The sequence below is a fragment of the Formica exsecta genome, unplaced genomic scaffold (assembly GCF_003651465.1).
Source record: "Formica exsecta isolate Colony F162 unplaced genomic scaffold, ASM365146v1 scaffold125, whole genome shotgun sequence".
NCBI lineage: Eukaryota > Metazoa > Arthropoda > Insecta > Hymenoptera > Formicidae > Formica > Formica exsecta.
The window spans coordinates 473,956-492,283 of NW_021848584.1; the positions used below are offsets into that span (position 1 = coordinate 473,956).

The following is an 18,328-nucleotide window of genomic DNA, read 5'->3' on the forward strand; positions in this document are numbered from 1 at the left end:
ATATATATATATATACATATCATAATTATGTAGTTTATCTTTTTAAAGAATTAAACATTTTTGTTGATACTTTGTCGTGATATTATTTCTTTCTCGTGATATTACTCCGATATTATTTTAATTAAATTATAAACTTTAATAAGTTTTAATAGTATTAAATGTATGATAATGCAATTTAAGTTTGAGCGAATATGACATTAGATTTTAATTGACTTTTTTCATCTTATTGCAATTGAATAAAATATTATGAAATACAATTTGCAAAGGTCACGTTAACATTAAAGCTGAAATTTAAAAAAAAATATTACACAATGCTAACTTTTACTCGTACTTTGAGTAAATATATTCACATAATTATGAGCATATAAATTTTGTTTTTTTAAGTAATATTTTACGAAGAGATTAGCAAATTTAAACTTATTGAGAACATTTTAGGAACATATCAAAAACCACATATATTTTAACTTATTGTTAATTATAAAATATAACTGAAATATAAATAATGGTAAAGTATATATACTTTTGAAAATATACAGTCTGTACACAAGATTCAAAGATATTATCTTATTCAAACTTTGATCAGGTGTGCATATGACATGTCAAGGTGTGATAAGGTGTTAATTGTCATTAGAGTGTTCTTGTAGCTGATGTCATTATATGTACGTATACAAGATGAGTCATCAGAAACAAGGCTTTAGATAGTTCCGAAGGATAAACATGATGAACATAATTTTTTCTTCAAAATGTTCTTTCTTAAAAATTTTTTATCGTTATTAATGTTTTCTGTCATGAAAGATACTTTTATTCTGCATATTATATATATATATATTTTTTTTTTGCATATTATGAACATTATAAAATTAAATTTAAAAAATAATGTATTATAATATTATTTAAAAAAACGGTAATAAAAATAGAATTTTATGGAATCAGACAAGCAAATCTTATAGAATCATTTACACTATATTCTATATATTTTTGCATTTTTAAATACAAGAAATATAAATATTTTTCTTAAATAAATTTTGTTTCTAGTAACTCACTCTATATTAGACATAAAATCCATTTAAACCAAAATTATTTGACAAATTTCGTTGTTTATATCTATAATTTTTAACATTAATAACGAATGATATTGCTTTCTCTCGACATCTGTCATTAATAATCATCAGTTTAAATAATGTTATTGATCCAAGTTGTTCTGGATCTGTTACTCTGGATATATACACTTACTTATACTTTTACGTGTCAAAAAGCTAAAAGATAAAAGAGCAGGATGAATTATATTTTGACAAAACTCATATATGCATTGTTATATTTTTATTATTATTTATGTATTATTTTATATGACATAAATAATTTATATTACAGGGGATTTACTTCAAAAAATTCTGTCAGTTTGTATTTTCTCTAGGAAAATTTGTTTATTAAGAATTTAAAAAAAATTGCAAAATTTATATTACTACATTATATCATTTTAGCATCATGTGTTAATGTATCGCAATCTATTAACATGTCGCAAAAATCGTGATATTGCGTACATATTAAGTTTATAGTTAGGCTTAGTCTGATTCGGAAATTAAATAAAAGATGAGATGTTGTAACACTTCGTTTTTATGTTTATGATTATATCCTGGCAGTTTAAAAGTATATTGTTTCTTGTATCGGAAGTACACAAAACACATCTTTAAACCGGAATATATTAGTCTACAATAGCTGTTGCGCAAACCACCGACTAATTATCGGCTATTACGTCGGGTTGATGGTGCGGTCCTCGTTGCGTCATTAGTCTATTTGTACGGTCGCTCGTAAAGTCAAATCAAAGAAAAATTTCAATATAGGATCGAGGAATCCCGAGATTCGAGGTTGTGCAGGAAATCATAGTTCCTTTATGACATTATAAAAAGAGGAATATTTATTCTGTGTCGTGATTATTTTTAATTCTTGCTTTACGGCATAAGATAATCTTAATATATATATAATACATACAATATTTGTTCTGTAAATTATAAAAAATCATAAAACCACAAGTATAAATCCTATAATTTAAAAATTTAAATCTAAATAAAATTTCAAGTAACGATTACAAAGCTAATACGAGCTTTTGAAACTCTAATGTTATAAAACTATGTATAGTGTACTTCTCATAATACCTTTCGCTTTTCGTAATGAGCTGATCTTCACAGTCAGTACTAGTTTCGATCTTCATTCAAATCCTTCTCATTGTCAGTTAAAGATAAATAGCCAACTAGCACTTATAAGTTATCGTACTACGCATAATATAATATATATGTATTCTTTAAAATTTCTATTCTCACACATTTAGAGCTCTTTATCTCTCAAGTAAAAATTATCGTAAAAATGTCTATGAAGAATCTTTACTTTAACCTTAAAAAAATTTAATTATATATCAAGTTACCCATTTACAGCCGATTACGCTTGACATCCATTGATGCTAAGTGTGATTAATGAAGTTTGATATTATCGATTCACAGGCTTCTTAGAATTCGATGTACACATTTACTTTCAAAATAAGATTATAAAAGAATGCAGTTTGAAGAATAGCGTAAACATTATTTTGCTTGCGTAATAAGCTTAATAATTAAAGACGAGCTTATAATAAAAATTCTATAATATAATATAGCAGGGAATTACTATTTAGCTATCTTTAGTCATTATCTATATATTTAGTCATTATCTAAATAGTATATCAAAAGAATTTTTCTAATATTTTAATAACATTTTCTGTTTTTTAGATCACTTTGATATCATTCTGTTGAAAATTTTATTAACTTTCTTAGTACGGTTAATTAACTTCTCGATGTAGCATTTCACCACAAATTAATTATGACGAATTCGACCGTAGTAATTAAGATAATTATTCTGATTAAAAGACTAAGATAATTATCCTATTTCTCTCGCCAAGCCAGCTTCGTGTATTGACGATTGCGTAAGAATATTTCCGATATGTGTACGTTTTTATTACATGACATTTTTAATATCTTACGAATTTTTCAAGTATAGGAGTCAGATTTCGTGTTATAGCGAACGTGTTATATCGTGGATCAAATTGCTATGTATTTATAACGATTGTTGCACCGGAAGTTGATTGTGATGATCTTGTGTTATCCTTGTGCACGCAATATCATCGCTCAATATATAAAAATATGTACAATGTGTTTTGAGCAAATCATATTTTCCATACATAAAATTTTTTATTCTTTAAACAATTTTATTATTTGTTTAATTTATAGTCAATATTTTTTTTCAACGATATTTAATCTGAACTTTAATTACCATGTTATTTCATGTAGCGTATTTAGACGAGAATCCAACATCAATTTAACAATCTAATTTTTGAACAAATTTTAGTGTGAATATTAGCTAAATTATGATAATTATATCAATATATCACAATCATCAATATATCACAATCAATGATAAAAAAACATTATAATAAATATTTTTTTAAATGCACAATCAAGAGATTGATTTCGCTCGCAAGAGTTAAAGAAAAAAAGAATGGCAATCTGTGTAGAGCTTCGATCACGCGAATCGTGATAGCTGGCAATCGTTCTGGCATTCTAGCTGTAACACATCAACGATGAAATTATGGGGCGCCATTAAAAACTTTTATAAATTGATACAACAATTTACTTTGCAAGTATATAATTAGAGGAGATTTGTTGCGTGATTTGCGAAATTGCGTCATTTTGTTCCGGCGCTTTTATGCGCGGAGTCACGCTGATAAGAGTCGAGATTGATTTTTCCTTTTACGAACATCGTTTCGTGACGCGATTTTACGTAATCACGTTTTATTACTCGCGGCGGACACCAATGAGGCGGTTATTATACAATTTTGCTTGTATTCTGCGTTTCGATTGACAACCGACGACATTGTGATGCAGATTACAGTGCCACGTATGGTCTATGACCAACTTGACTCGGCCTTGAACGAACGTCGATATTTCGTTTTATGTGCAGCGCGTCGGCAAATTATGCAACACTTCCTTTACCAACCCTTAATGCCCCCCGACGAGGACACGGCATGTTTACATGCAAAGCGATTCACTATAAAGTTTCAGTTTAGTAAAGAGAAAAACACATTGCGGTTCCACAATTTTCTTAAAAATATATTATATTATAAATAAATTTTTGAACGTATTAATGTAATTAAAGTCTTTACAATTTATTATAATTATAAATTTTATTATCATCTATATGATTTTTATTCTTATTACGATATATACATACATACATTAAAGTACCGAGTTATTGATATTTTTATAGTGCTTCTATATCTGACACTGCGGATATTCTAAAGATTGATGCGGAGTTTTTAAGTTTTTGTATCTTCTAACCACATAAGAGAGAACATTTACACAATTTGCACACAATATATTCACAACATTTGCATATTCCTAATAAGAAGACTTTTTATGCTTTTAGTAATTTTTTTGTTTTAATTGGGATAATTTGAAAAGATGTATTATTTTCGCAAATAGTCCAATTATCCTCATTATCTATTTGCATTTTATTGCCGAAATATTTACGTAACAAACACGCAATTCACTATATTCATTTCAGCGAAATTTGAAAAATAGTACTGTGTTATCGCTTTCACTAATTAAAAAGACAATAATAATCTACACATTTTTATATTTATTTATATATTATTTATATATAAATAATTTATATATAAATATAATTAAACTTATATTTGTATCAAATGGTTTCATAATCAATCATGATCATCTAACTATAAATTCGTTTACAGAATTAAAAATAATGTAACATAAATGTAAAAAAAGAGATAAGTATATAACATTCTAGAAAAAATACATATTTTTTTTTTTATCAAGTCAATCAGTTTATCTGAATTTATTCTGTGTCTGCAAGGCATATTTAACATTACAATCTTGTTAAATCTCCGACAATTTATTTTTATCCAAGTAAATTACTATTAAAAGTAGATTGCTTTCTAGTAAAAAATATGTAAATAAAACTTTAAACATTTTCTTATCACGTAATGGAGTATTAAAAGATGAAGATAGCGTTCCCAAGGTCGTCGGAAAATTCATTATACGTGCATCGAAGAATAACAGTTTGATCGAAGGTCGGGATGATGTAACGAAGGTAAGACCGGACAACGGTCGCGTAATCGCGATGGATCGATCGACAGAGATTATTATTGAGATCAACGCAATAGTTTCCTCTTCGTTGAGGAGATTGGCGAAGAACTGGCCATTCTTCGAATACAAACGAAAGTAGCGTGCAAAACAGAATCTCTTCTCTCGACCGGAAATATTCTGTCCTATGCGTTTCGTAAGGTTTCCTCTTATCATCGTGTTAATTAGATATTTCGATAATCTGTGCGTTTGAATATTCCGCCTGTTATGCGAGCATAGTTGCATACCGGCACGTGCTGTTGCTATAAATTAAGTTTGCCGATAAATTGTTCAGATAATTAGAGTTACAGGAAAGAATGCGATATGCCTTCTTGGCATTTCACTGCTGCTATAGTTTTTATATATGTGAAAGTGCCTAAGCTTGAAATTAGATAAATATATTATTAAAATTTTTTTTTAAATTACAATTAATGAGATTTCAGAGATTTTTGGCTATTCAACCTAGCACTATTTATTACAATACTATGTTTATGAAATTAATTAAAAACCGTGACAATGGGGTAACCGTGGAAAAGTTATATCATAAATGCGCTTGGTAATTTTAATAATATGGAAAAATTCTTTAGACGTTATTAATATATATGTTTACAATTTTTGATAACATATAAATAAATATGCTACACATGGCTCTAGAAGGTGAGAAATTACAGTATTTGTTTTGTATTATTTGTTAAATAAGTATTAGGAAATAAATAAAATTCAAAAATTTAGAATAAAAATTAAATAAAATTGGAGATTAAGTAGCTTCGCATATATTCGTAGCGAACAATTGTGATTTTTAATAGTGAATCTGGAGCCGTAAATTCCACACTACTATTATTCGGTAGTTTTACACATGCTGGAGATCAATGCGCTTCTACTCTCGAGTCGAGCAGGAGACGATATCGTGTTGTTCCAGAGCAGTGATTCCGGTCAGCCGGAATAGCGGTACACGCTCGGCCGTACGTCTTCGTTCTTGAATTATTATTATGTTGCTGCTTTCCGCGAGCCGCACAGTAGCACGCTTTGTCGCGAAAGCGGAAGAAACCTGTGCACGCATCATGCACGAAGCCATTCTTTTTACCATCGCGTTACGCGGCCTTTCTTTCTGGTCATACTTTTGCACATTCTAAATTTTACGTTCCATATTTCACAGATCGTAAATGACAAGGGAAACATTTTGTTTACAAAATTTGATTTTTTAAATTAAAGAGTGCATGACGTTTTTATATACACATCTGAAGTAAGAATTCAAAGCGATATTCAAACATGTTTATTTTAAATTTCGCGAGAACGTGATTTTTGAGAATGTAAAATCGATGTACAACGTCGGTTTTTTCAATTGATAAAATCAACAATTCATCAAATAAAAATAGTCAATGTGATCTTCGCTCGAAGAGTGGTTGAACAATTTGCAGCATGTGGTCCATCGAGGGAGACCCGCGAGAGAGTGTGCACTTATGAGCGTCGCTCCGTCGAGGAGCGCGGCCAGTGCAGCGCGGTGCATCGACGCGATATAGCGTGCTGCTGCAGCTGCATCGAATAGTTGGTCGAGGCATGTGCGCCGAGTAACGGCTAATTGGCCACCTTTCCTCTCCGGGAGAGGAACCGTCTCTCTCTTTCTGTTTCGTGGCCGATCCGTGCCAGTTTTGTTCGTTCTGTCGAGCGGTTTACACCGAGTGCAGCTGGAGCTCCGGGAGCTACGGGGAAACACCATGAGATTTTATCGAAAAATTTGTTAAAAACATCGAATTTTTCGTCAGTCGAATTGTTTACATCGTAAGTGGTCGTTGTCATTTTTTCTTTTTAATTTAAGATTTTTTGGAAACTTATATAAAAGTATTTTCTTGAAAAAGATAGATTTATAAAGCGATCGCACGCATTTATAAAAAAGTTATTTATATTGTTTTACTTATAAATGAAGAAGTGAGGTGAATAATCTTTTTGCGATAATAAATTTTGACGAATGGAATTTTTGTTATAAATTCATATACATATTACAGCCGCGGAAAGTGCCTTGCTCCAAATTGACCGCGCGAGTGATCGCCGTGAAAGTGCATCGAATAGAGAAGTCTAATTGTGCGCGCCGTGCTTTTATTAATGTAATGCATCAGTCCGTTATCCATCGGAAGTCATCGACTTTCTTCGCGAGAAAAAGCTTGACAATGATCAATGGATTCGAATGTTGAAAATGGATTTTGAAAGCAAGCTGATTCAGATTATCTCATTTCATTAATATATAACAACATTTCATACTTTTCAGTGACATTAGAGTTTGAGCTAATTTAGAAAGACATCAAAAGAAATATTTCGTTTTCTCAAAAAAGTTTTCTTTTAGATTTTATCGATGATATCTCGATTTATTAGTTTTTTCTATCTTAATAAAAAAGAAAAACTTTATCAACGTGCAAAAAAATAATAGAAAGCGAGAATATATTAATAGTAAGTTGACAATTGTGCCGCCAGTATTTAACATATAGAAATAAAAATTGTTAGTTTATTTCAAGATACATATTTCCACCGTAATGTTACATAAAGTATACGCAATATAATTTAGCAGCGTATTTTGTTCACCTTTCACCAGTTTTTTTTTTATCGGATTCGATAAATTTTCCTTAATTCCAGCAAATAGTTTTTTAATAGAAGTATTTTCTTTCTGTGTCAACTTTACTTTATATTTGTGGTTAAATCCACAATTTTCGTTGACATAACTTTTGCGGAAAAATGCGGGTTTAATAAAATATATAATTGTAATAATGATACCATTTGACTTTCCTTTAATTTTGAAATTTACGTTTTCAAAGTTGAAAAAATAGCAAATGTGTCAGAAAAGTACTTTTAAGAAAATCTATCGAATAATTTGAAATGGAGAACAAGACAATATTATCGTTAAAATAGCATTTCAATTATCCCTTATGAGGAAAGCTCATTGCGCGAGGTTAAAACAAGTTAACGAAGTGATGCTGTAAATGTAATGAGGGATATTTGCCTTAGTCGTCATGCCCAGTCTTAGCATGCATGCTGCAGCTTAATCGTCCGGCTAATTTAAAGTTTCGCACGCGAGCGACGATTTACGTCGAAAGGGAATTTCGTTCTACTTATTCCGTTCTAATTACAATTAGTATTAGCTTCAAATTTTAAGTGTAACATTGGTATCGCGTTAGACTCTATTACTGTAGAATAGAAATATTTACGAGAGATTTCACTTTAATATACATTTTTACGAGGAAAGATCCTCTATTCCCATTTTTTAAAGATATACGCTTTGTCAATCATATTCTTTAATATTAGAAGAAATATCGGAAACCTTTTTTTTTCTTGGAGCTCTTCTCTCTCGAATATAAGTGATACAATTATTTACATCACAAAAAGAGAAATTGCAAATATTATTGTTACATGAGATTGCAATAGTCGCCGATTTGTAGACGGTTTAACATCTCTCGGTATCCTCTCACTATCGCCTCCGGATATAAAGTGTTATTTGTTTGCGCAACATACGACAATATATAGAGGAAATGAGATACTAATTTACGTATAAGAAAGACCAGAAGTGTTTATAGAGAAGGCAATTATTATAATAATAATTAAAGTCACTAGCAACTGGCGTTAATTGTATGTATCGTTGAGAACCGGTCTGCAATATGTGTTGTGATCATTGATCATGAAGAGGAAACGGGATAGTGACAATTTATCGGTCTCTCTGCTTAGTAAGCGTTTAATACAAGCTATTTTGCAACATGATGCACAAATGCTTCGAAAAGCATACGATGCAAAATAAGTGGAGAACATAACAGCCAAACACAATAATAGTGATGAATAAAGATGAGATTAATAACGTGCTTCAAAAAAAAAAAAAAAAATGGATATAGATCTTATATAGATAATATTGCTCTTGTACGGATTTATATTTTAATATAATATAGATAGTATCGCAATATTATATTCTACTACATTGTAATTTATCGATTGTATTAGATTTATGCATTTTTATTTCTGTTGATATCAACAAAATAAGCAACATAAAAATTAATTATAGTATAATAATTAAAATAGTAGTTATAATAATAATAGTTATAATAATTAAAATCTAATAAATAAGTACTTAACATTTCAAGTAAACGCGCTTGTCTTTAAAAGTTTTGATAATAAAATGTGTATGTGTGTTACAATTGCTATTTAATATAGCAATAATCGAAATATTATTTATGTTTTTCAAATGTCATATCTCGCACACATAGATGCGCTGTTAATTATTATAATCATTTATGTTTCAGATCTCCGCGAATCGGAGGTCCTCTATCGCAGTCGCTGGCTATGATTCCCCCGACTATGCACGGACACGAGTTCAATCAGCCCCTGTCAAGGGTAGTCATGGTCCGTAAAACGGATCAAAGGACTTTTAGCAAAGGAAGACGGGGCGGTGAACCTCTTCTGGAAACTGTTACCAGGGAAACCGTCGAACTCTTCAACGGCGGCCGAGCGGAAAGGAAGTATACTTCCGAAACAAGAGATATCGTCACGCCCAAATCCAACAGGTTCGATAATTTTCTTATTTAGCGTTAATTATCATAATATATAGCAAAGCGATATGCTTTCTCTATTGAGTTTTACATTAGTTATTATTTATGAACACTATTAATATTTATAGACAGTATAAATTTGCAAGATATTTCAGAGATCTGTATTAAAATGTATAATAATAATTCTTTAAATGATGTTTTTTACTAGATAGATGTCGAAGTATTATTTTAAAATATTTTACTACATAAAACTTTCATTTTCAAATAATTGTTTTTCCAACTTTGGAAGCATATAATTTATTTTTACATACTGTCTATATCACGATTTATTTACACCGTTTTAATTGATAATATAAAAAAGATTTTAAAAAGATTTGGTACACCAAATAACTTCAATAATAAAAACAACAATAAGATTATTTTAAAATTAATTTTTTTTTGGGATTATAATTTAAAGCTATAATTGGCGAAATTCAAGATAAACATGTAAGGTAAAATTAAGTAATCAAAATTTGAAATTACGTAAGTCAGCAAGTAATGATTTAAACGATAATGAATAGTATTTTTTAACTGCAATTATTTTTATTATTATTATATCTATTTGCCTTTTGATAAAAATATATTAAATACATAAAATTCCTGTTATTATAATACAAATTATAATGTACCTATTTGATCTATGCTTAGAATATCTTATATGCTTAAATTTTTAATTTGTTTTTTATGTCTCAAAAAATTCTATATACAAATTTCATTAAAATAAGAGGTATTTGTCAAAAATAGTTTTGAAAACCACTGATGTTGATGAAGGATGTATACATGTGTTGCGCAATTTAGAATAAATTGATATTATATAATCGTAATTTATTCTCGCGTTAAAACAAAGTATTTCTTCAATTTCTTTCATGTTCATGATTGGAATTGCTTTTCCTTCTTGCACAAATGTGTATATACAGGAAACTTGTTACACGGTTCAAAGTAGACAAAACTTTATCTGTCGTAGTGTCAGCTGTCTCGTGTTTCAGTCCCTTTCTCTCCTTGGTATTTATATACAGAGTGCTTCAAGCTCATGGCATTTTTTCTTTTTTTTTTAGAAATTTAATTGCATTTAATTGTTGAAATATGTATTAAATATGAAATATTAAATTTATGATAAATGATAGTTATAAAATATTTGTAAAGAAAGGTCCAATGTAATGACAGCGAGTTCACGGCGCCTTATACAATATTTCGAGAGAAACCGCAGACCACAAGTATTCAACTGTCTCGTGTGGGAAACGATACTTGCTTTTTCATAACTTTCAAGACCTATAAAGAATTTGAGAAATGTCGTATGGCATTTAAAATATCTTCCACATTCTTGTGGAGCAATCAATTTCTCTCAGCACTCTGTCGCGAGTAATGCTAAGAGTCAAGATAACTTGTATTTTTAATAGAACATAAGATATGTATACATACATATATATATACTATATATTGATATGTAATAAAATAATCTAATGCTTTTAAGATATGGTTTTTATATGCGAAGTGTTCTAGAAAAAGATTACTACTTCCGTTATTTATATATTTTCTGACTAATTTGACATCGATTTCTCTTTAATGAAAATTCAATAAAATACCACCTTGTTTATAATTATTTTTTTAAAATATTTTTTACAATTACATTTGCCATTGATTTTGGAATATATCTCCAATGCTACGAATGTATTGCTGGTATTCGTGATTTAAAGAATCGTCTTCAATGAAATATAATATTTGGCAAATCAAATTTATTTACTCTCTAAATCTTTTGCTTTAATATTTCATTACTTTTTATCATTATTGCAAGCATGTGGAGATTTTTGGAATCCACAAAGCATTACTTTACGAGTTGTCTTGCTCCTACTGTTGCTCGTGAAAAGTAAATGCAATTTAATATTCCTCTTGTGTAAATCGTTGCTCTTGTAGTATGCCGTCGCTCAACGTGCAAGGAACGAAAAAGAAGGTGGTCGGTTTTGTCGATCAAGTCTCGCCTGAAAGGTATAATCGCCATATGACAGCGCAGACTTGCAGTCTAGCCAAATTCCGATTCCAGTGAAGCGCAAGTAAGCATATGAAAGACCGTCTTGTCGCAGACGGCACCGACAGCATTTTGCCGATGTTGTCACTTAGATGCTTTCCGAAACTTCACTAGGATCGGTAAGTGGTTCTAGTTCACTAGCGTACGACGTAGGTGGCACATAGAAAGCCGAGTGACAGCTGAAAGTTCGCGTGTTCGCTTATGTTCAAACGAGTTGCAAGAAGACGGCAATTTTGTAAGAACGTTGTAAATTATCGGCTTTCACGATAGTGTAACAGGACGATAATGTTCGTTCGCCAGAAATGAAATTGAAACCTGCTTCTTGGTAAATTGAAAGTATGAGATTCTCGGACGTTGTAAAATATATACGTGTCTCTTTAAGTTATACCATTTTGATATACTCTTCTCGTTTAATAATTGTAATAATAGCTGGTGGAACGATATATAATTCTATTATAATTTTAGTAATTATAGTTGATATAACTTATTATTAACAATATTTCAAATTTATTATAGAACGTAAATTGAAAACGTGAAATGCAATTATGTACGAAGATGCACAAGATCGGTTGTAAAAATATAACTGTCGCTTCAATTTACAATTTAGAAACAATTTTAAGATACATACACATTAACAATTTTCTAAATATATAATTTTAGATATCTTTATACTATCAACGTATAAATTATTTTCAATAGCAACACTTAATCATATTTAAGTATATGTAACGTCGTTTGTGCGCTGATGAGATTGCGAGAAAAAAATCCACTCGGATCGTTTAACCAAAAGATTAATAGCTACAAGGTTGATTTTGTTGGGATTAAATTCTTATCGGCGAGGAACACATCGTCTGCTCGACGTCAACGATATGCGATTCCGCCCACGCGGTCGAGGAAGAACTTTCGATGCAACTCGTTTGAATGCGTCAAGAATAATAAATGTAATAAGGTATAAAAATGAGATGGAAGAAATATGCGATAAAATATAGTATGTCAAATACGTTATATCCCATTTTATTTCGAAGTTCTTTGTTGATTCAGAATTGAATTCTAAGAAAATTTTATAATCACAAGCAATTATAAATATTAAAAATTCTGGTGAAAAAAATTTAACTTTATAAATATATAACAAAACTTTTTTTTTTTTTATTCAGTTTTAAATCAAGTTTGTTTCGTTGGTATTTTTTTATTTTGGGAATTATCTAAAAATATTTATAAATGTTTGAAAATTACAAAAGATTTAAATTTTTATCAAGTAGAAATCGATTCAAAATACTTTCTAAAAAAATGCTATTGACGTTTCATTATAAGATAGGACATGCTGTATTTTATTGCGACTGGACCTTTATATTTGGTCTCTCTTCTCTGCGCGCGACGTAACAAAGGAAACGACAACCTTTCTTTCGCAGCGACCATGGCCGTGGACGCATCGTGGAGGCTCGTAGGAAGAAGGAAGTACGAGCCGTGCTCGTAAAAACGTATGTGATGGTACATACGTGAGCGCACGATGAAGCCGCTATTTCATTTCACGTGATATTTAACAAGGCCCAGTGAGAGCCTTAGGACTTTCAGCTCTTCTTTGGCTTTTTGATGTCGTAACGTCTCTTTGGGCTGAATACTGAAATAGTTTAAATTTAAATAAATTTATTATTTAACTGCTTGGTTAATTTTTATACAATCGTACCAATATTTTAACCCTTACACAAATGCAAAAATATAATGTTATTTTTCATGATACAAATGGATATCCTTTCATTTCACTTTGTTTTCATATTCGAATGCAGCTATTTAATTAAAATTTACATGCAACTAAATCTTTTCGTGCGCGACAATTCTTGAAAGTTTTTAAGATTTATATTCTAAGCAAGTTCTGCTCTAAATACGTTTTTGCCGTTTGACATACTATTGGTGCGTTTGCTCAATAAACAGATGTCGAATTGCAAATTACTGGAAATCCATTAAAAAACGGACATAAAATATTCTCTGAACTTGCAGCTCAGAACTATAAACGTATCATAATAAATAACCAAATTCTCGAATTCATCGAATAATGTCTGGCTTCCGAAAATGTATTCATTTTCTTTAAATCATATCTGACATTTATATCTGACAGAATTACGTATGCAACGCAATTTACGGCAGTCGTTTCTCTACGTTGTATCCGTTCGTATCATAATGGAAAGTTTTAACTGCATAGTCCGGCAAGATCGCTATTCATTAGTCAACGTGCAATTTTGCGCGAAACGATCGCGGATTTGCGTTATAAGAGTATAATGATTAGATATCTGCGGCATGAATTGTTTACACGGGCAAACAGTATTCAGCCTGTCATGAAACACTCTAGAGGACTAGATTAGAGACATCTTTGTAACTGCACAATGCTGCTATTGTTAGATGTCTTCACATTCAATAACTTTGATCCAGTACGCATATCATAATAATCGACCGTATGATTGAGATCATCGCACATCGTCATTTCAATGGCTTTCAGCTTGCTTACGTTTCATCGAGATGTATAAAATGTATCAGGGCACTATTTGAAATTATACGTCACAAATATCATTTGTACTCATGTAATAACACAATAATATAAAAAAGCAATTCGTTTTTATCAAAATAAAAGGAGAATGTCAGACATAATAATAGATTAAGTTGCATTAAGATGATATAATTTTATATCGTTGTTTATAATTTGCGTCTTTGAGAATTTCGTCAGAGAAGCAATGACGTTTCTTAAACGCGCTTTTGATGCGCGTATAAGATAAGATTTACAATTTAAGATAAGGACGCAATTTTCGATTATAGTTTATTATTACGCTTTTATCACAAAAATATTTGGATCAATTGCACAATCTTTTTAACACATTCTGACTCACGAAGCTTTATGTCACACATATTTTAATGTCATTACCTGTTTGACTATCGGAATCAAAGGAAGAAAATCATATCATTTTTAACAAATAAAATTATAAGATAAATTAGTTAATTAAATTGTTTTTTTTTCTTGTCTTGGAATTTTTGAATTTTTACAATACATGTATTCGATTTATAATAATCTTTATTCTAATCTATCTAATGTTGCATGAAAAAGATAATAGAGAATATAATATGATTATTACTTCTTTTAGTTCCATAATTTCTTTAATATCATTACTTTAACGAGAATTCCTTCTAAAAAATTGTTTAATGCGTTCTTTCATTAGTTTATATTTTTCTGAAATTTAATTATTAATAAGAATATAATTCATGACTTTTTCTTTTTGTAATTTTTGCAGAATATGAAATAATTAAGTTATAAGGAATTCTTTTTAAAGCAAATATATTCAGATTAAATGAAATTTGACTTATATCTCTGCTGAAATAGTCACTTCTAACTTATATCTCTGCTGAAATAGAGTCACTTCTAACGCAAAAAAATTTCAATAAACTCGATCTGCTTGTTCGAAGCATTCAGTGTTTATACTGCGCGTCGCGCTGTACTGTCTGGAACAAAAAAGAGCTCTGTATTTCTTCGTATACCGTGTAATCGGTCTACTTTCAGGTCGAGGACGGACTCGGTAAGATCGAAGTCCCCGTTGACGGCATCGCCGGCATCACCGGGTCCATTGTCGAATTCTTTACACGGTAGTTTTCATGGCAGTCTAGGGAGCGATGGCATGTCTTACAGCAGCGCCAGGTCCTCCTCGGCGTCTCCCGATTCCGCGAGATACTCGTCTTCACAGGTAACAACATTTATTGCGATATTAATTACCTGTATTTCAGATATTCAAAAAAGCGAATCGGAGGATTTATAGTTGCAAGATCAAAGTTCGAAATATGTAGTGTTTCAAAATCCAACAATTCCAAGGTCTACACAAATCAAAGTTGTACAATTTTGAATTTCTGAAGTTATGGAACTGAAAATCGAAGAAATTAAAGCTTCAAAGGTTAAAGGTGCTAAAGTACATAAAATAGAATATACAAAAAGAGATAAAAACATAGAAAAATAATTTAAACCGAGACGGTAGAAACTCTAAGATGCATATCTTCATAAATGCACGATGTAAATGTTTATGTTGCGTATCCAAATAAAGGAAGCAAATAGTATTATGACGTGAGTTAACAACATTGCATGTAACGCTAATAAGCATTTAGATTGTGCTACTTGTGCTATACGATAAATTCTGCCTCTTTCAAACGCGGTGATTATATTTTATAAAGAAAAAACTAGATTTAATTATATTAAATACTTTTTTTGTGATGAGAAAAATTGCATTACAAACTGTTTATACTAGCAAATTATGTTAGTTATCTAGATTAGATTTTCAATACTTTGTAATAGAATTTTTTGTACTAGAACAGCAATATTAGATAATCCTAAAGTCACATATTTATGCATTGTAAATAAGAAAAAAAATGTCATCTTAATTAGAGGGACAGAAATATTAATCTCGACTTTATTGACGAGACGACTTTCTTTGGCAGATAGTTTCTCATTAATCTGTCACATCACACTTTGCTGCAATCTTCTCGTATCGAGGCAGTCTTTTGGTTTCAGCCTACTTGGTAAATTAGCCGGTTGGAAAGCGCAGCTCGCCACACGTAACGTAGCGTGCAATGTGTGAAAGGAGCCTAAACACCATAAGACTCTCTTCACGGAGAGGTGCATTGCCATCTGGTGATGACTCAGGATCGCTCCTTTTTCGAGAGTCACGTCTGACCGTTTTGCACGATTGTGAACGATTGGTATATCATTGCGCCACGCGATTGTTTGATCCGCGCGATGACTAATTTGCTCGAATTGCGCTTCGCGCGCTCGCGGAATCGATTTTTCCGCTCCATTTTCCGCGCGCGCGTGTTGTCGCGTTCCCATTCGCTCGGCTTGTTCATCGTACACGCGTGAAGTTTTTGCACTTACGTTAATGCCCTTGCCCGCAAAACGGTCGGGTGATTTGTAGCATAAATTGATGCATATTCATCAAACGGCAGGCTCAATGTCTTAATAATTTCCATGATTTTAGTCAATTATTTGACGCTATTGAAAGAATTTTTTTGAATTTTGTTTAATTTTATTACAGCAATTCTTTTCTATTTTTTCCGCGCTTGTATGCGTATGTATATGTGTATATATAATCTACTTATTAATCTCTAATTTTTCTAACTAATAATTTTGAGAGATTATCAGGACAAACAATATTTAATTGGCTCCAATATAATATGAGCTATGTTTTTAGTTTTTATTTTATTAAGTCATTGCCTACGTTGCACGAATGATAGATATAATAATTAAACAGACAATCGCGTCGATGAGCTCTGAAGCTACCGCCAGTTTGAGTCCCACGAGAATTATCGTTGTTTCATGCTATTTCGAGCTGTACCAAAATGCGATCTTTAATTTAATCTTCAGACTTGCATCAGAAAAATACATTATTTTCCCGTCATTCATATATTATCGATTAAACCTCTACCAGCAAGAGAGAGAAATTTAACAAGCGATCACGTGAAGCAGAAGCGCGAGCAAAAGTTTCCGAGTTCCCTGATCGTGTAGAAGATGATCGTGTTCTTATAGGACGATGGGAAATTCGTGTCGGTTAGTATACCCCACTTAAAGATGGTTTCGCGTTCAAGTTATTAGGGACATTGCCTAGCTTTTACCATTAGTATGGTTATATTGCTTTTTATCGCGAGTGTTCGTTTTGTTCACGCTGCGTTTTAATGAATAAATAATAAGCAGTGTTTAAAAGAAACAAAATAAACAGTCATAATGATAAAGTATAATTAATTACCTGATCACAATCTTTATAAGTATAGATTCTATTAACGTATCTGCGGATTTTTGTCCGTTATACGGTGTTTTCTCTATGTGTTGTAGATAACAAAGACTGACACGCGTAAACCGTCTGTGCGCAGATCGGGGCCTCCGAAGGAATTCATCAACGTCTGCCTCGACACGCACAATTTCTACCGATCGCGGCATGGAGCACCGCCATTACGACTCAGCAAACAGGTTATTGTCGATTTTCTTTCTGCACCGCAATAAAATTGTAGCCCCCACCAAACAACTTCCGAGAATCGAGGAAACCCGATTTTTTTGTTTATGCCCGCGGTGCTCTTCATCATTCTCGGAAGTTCTTGGAAGCATTTATTTTATCGTCTTTACACCGGAAACCATAAGCAGCGTTCATTAATTTACAGCTGTGCAAGACAAGTCAAGACTGGGCTAACATATTGGCGACTAAGGGTAGATTAGAACACAGAGCGAACATTGACTATGGAGAAAATCTGTATTGTATGTGGAGTTCCAATCCAAAAACTGTCGTTGGTGGCGAAGAGCCAGTAAATGAATGGTAAAATCATTAGATTGGTCATTTATTGTTGAACTGCATATTATTAAAATTGTATTATATAAACTATTGTGTTTATCATATTATTATCATTTTATTATTAAACATATATTTAGCATAATTAACATAATGGTACAATAAAAATAAAATTTTTATTTTGTGTCCTTTTGTATTAATATACATTTAAATTAATACGCGTCTCTCTCAAAAAAAAGATTTATTGATTTTAAAATTATTATTGCAAATATTTTTGAT

At 31.1% G+C, this 18,328-nt stretch overlaps 1 protein-coding gene across 5 annotated transcripts in view; it reads left to right on the forward strand.

The window, feature by feature from the left end:
• Window positions 1-18,328, forward strand: part of LOC115245669 (protein PRY1-like) — a 53,775-nt gene that overhangs the window by 33,962 nt on the left and 1,485 nt on the right. For 3 of the 5 annotated variants that reach the window (XM_029824083.1, XM_029824086.1, XM_029824084.1), the window contains 5 exons: window positions 9,443-9,703; window positions 11,639-11,710; window positions 15,292-15,472; window positions 17,602-17,736; window positions 17,925-18,076. In XM_029824083.1, coding sequence (XP_029679943.1) covers window positions 9,443-9,703; window positions 11,639-11,710; window positions 15,292-15,472; window positions 17,602-17,736; window positions 17,925-18,076 — 801 coding nt within the window. Of the gene's footprint in view, window positions 1-6,629; window positions 6,948-9,442; window positions 9,704-11,638; window positions 11,711-15,291; window positions 15,473-17,601; window positions 17,737-17,924; window positions 18,077-18,328 lie in introns of those variants that run through there. The other 2 variants (XM_029824087.1, XM_029824085.1) reach the window with 2 other exon arrangements.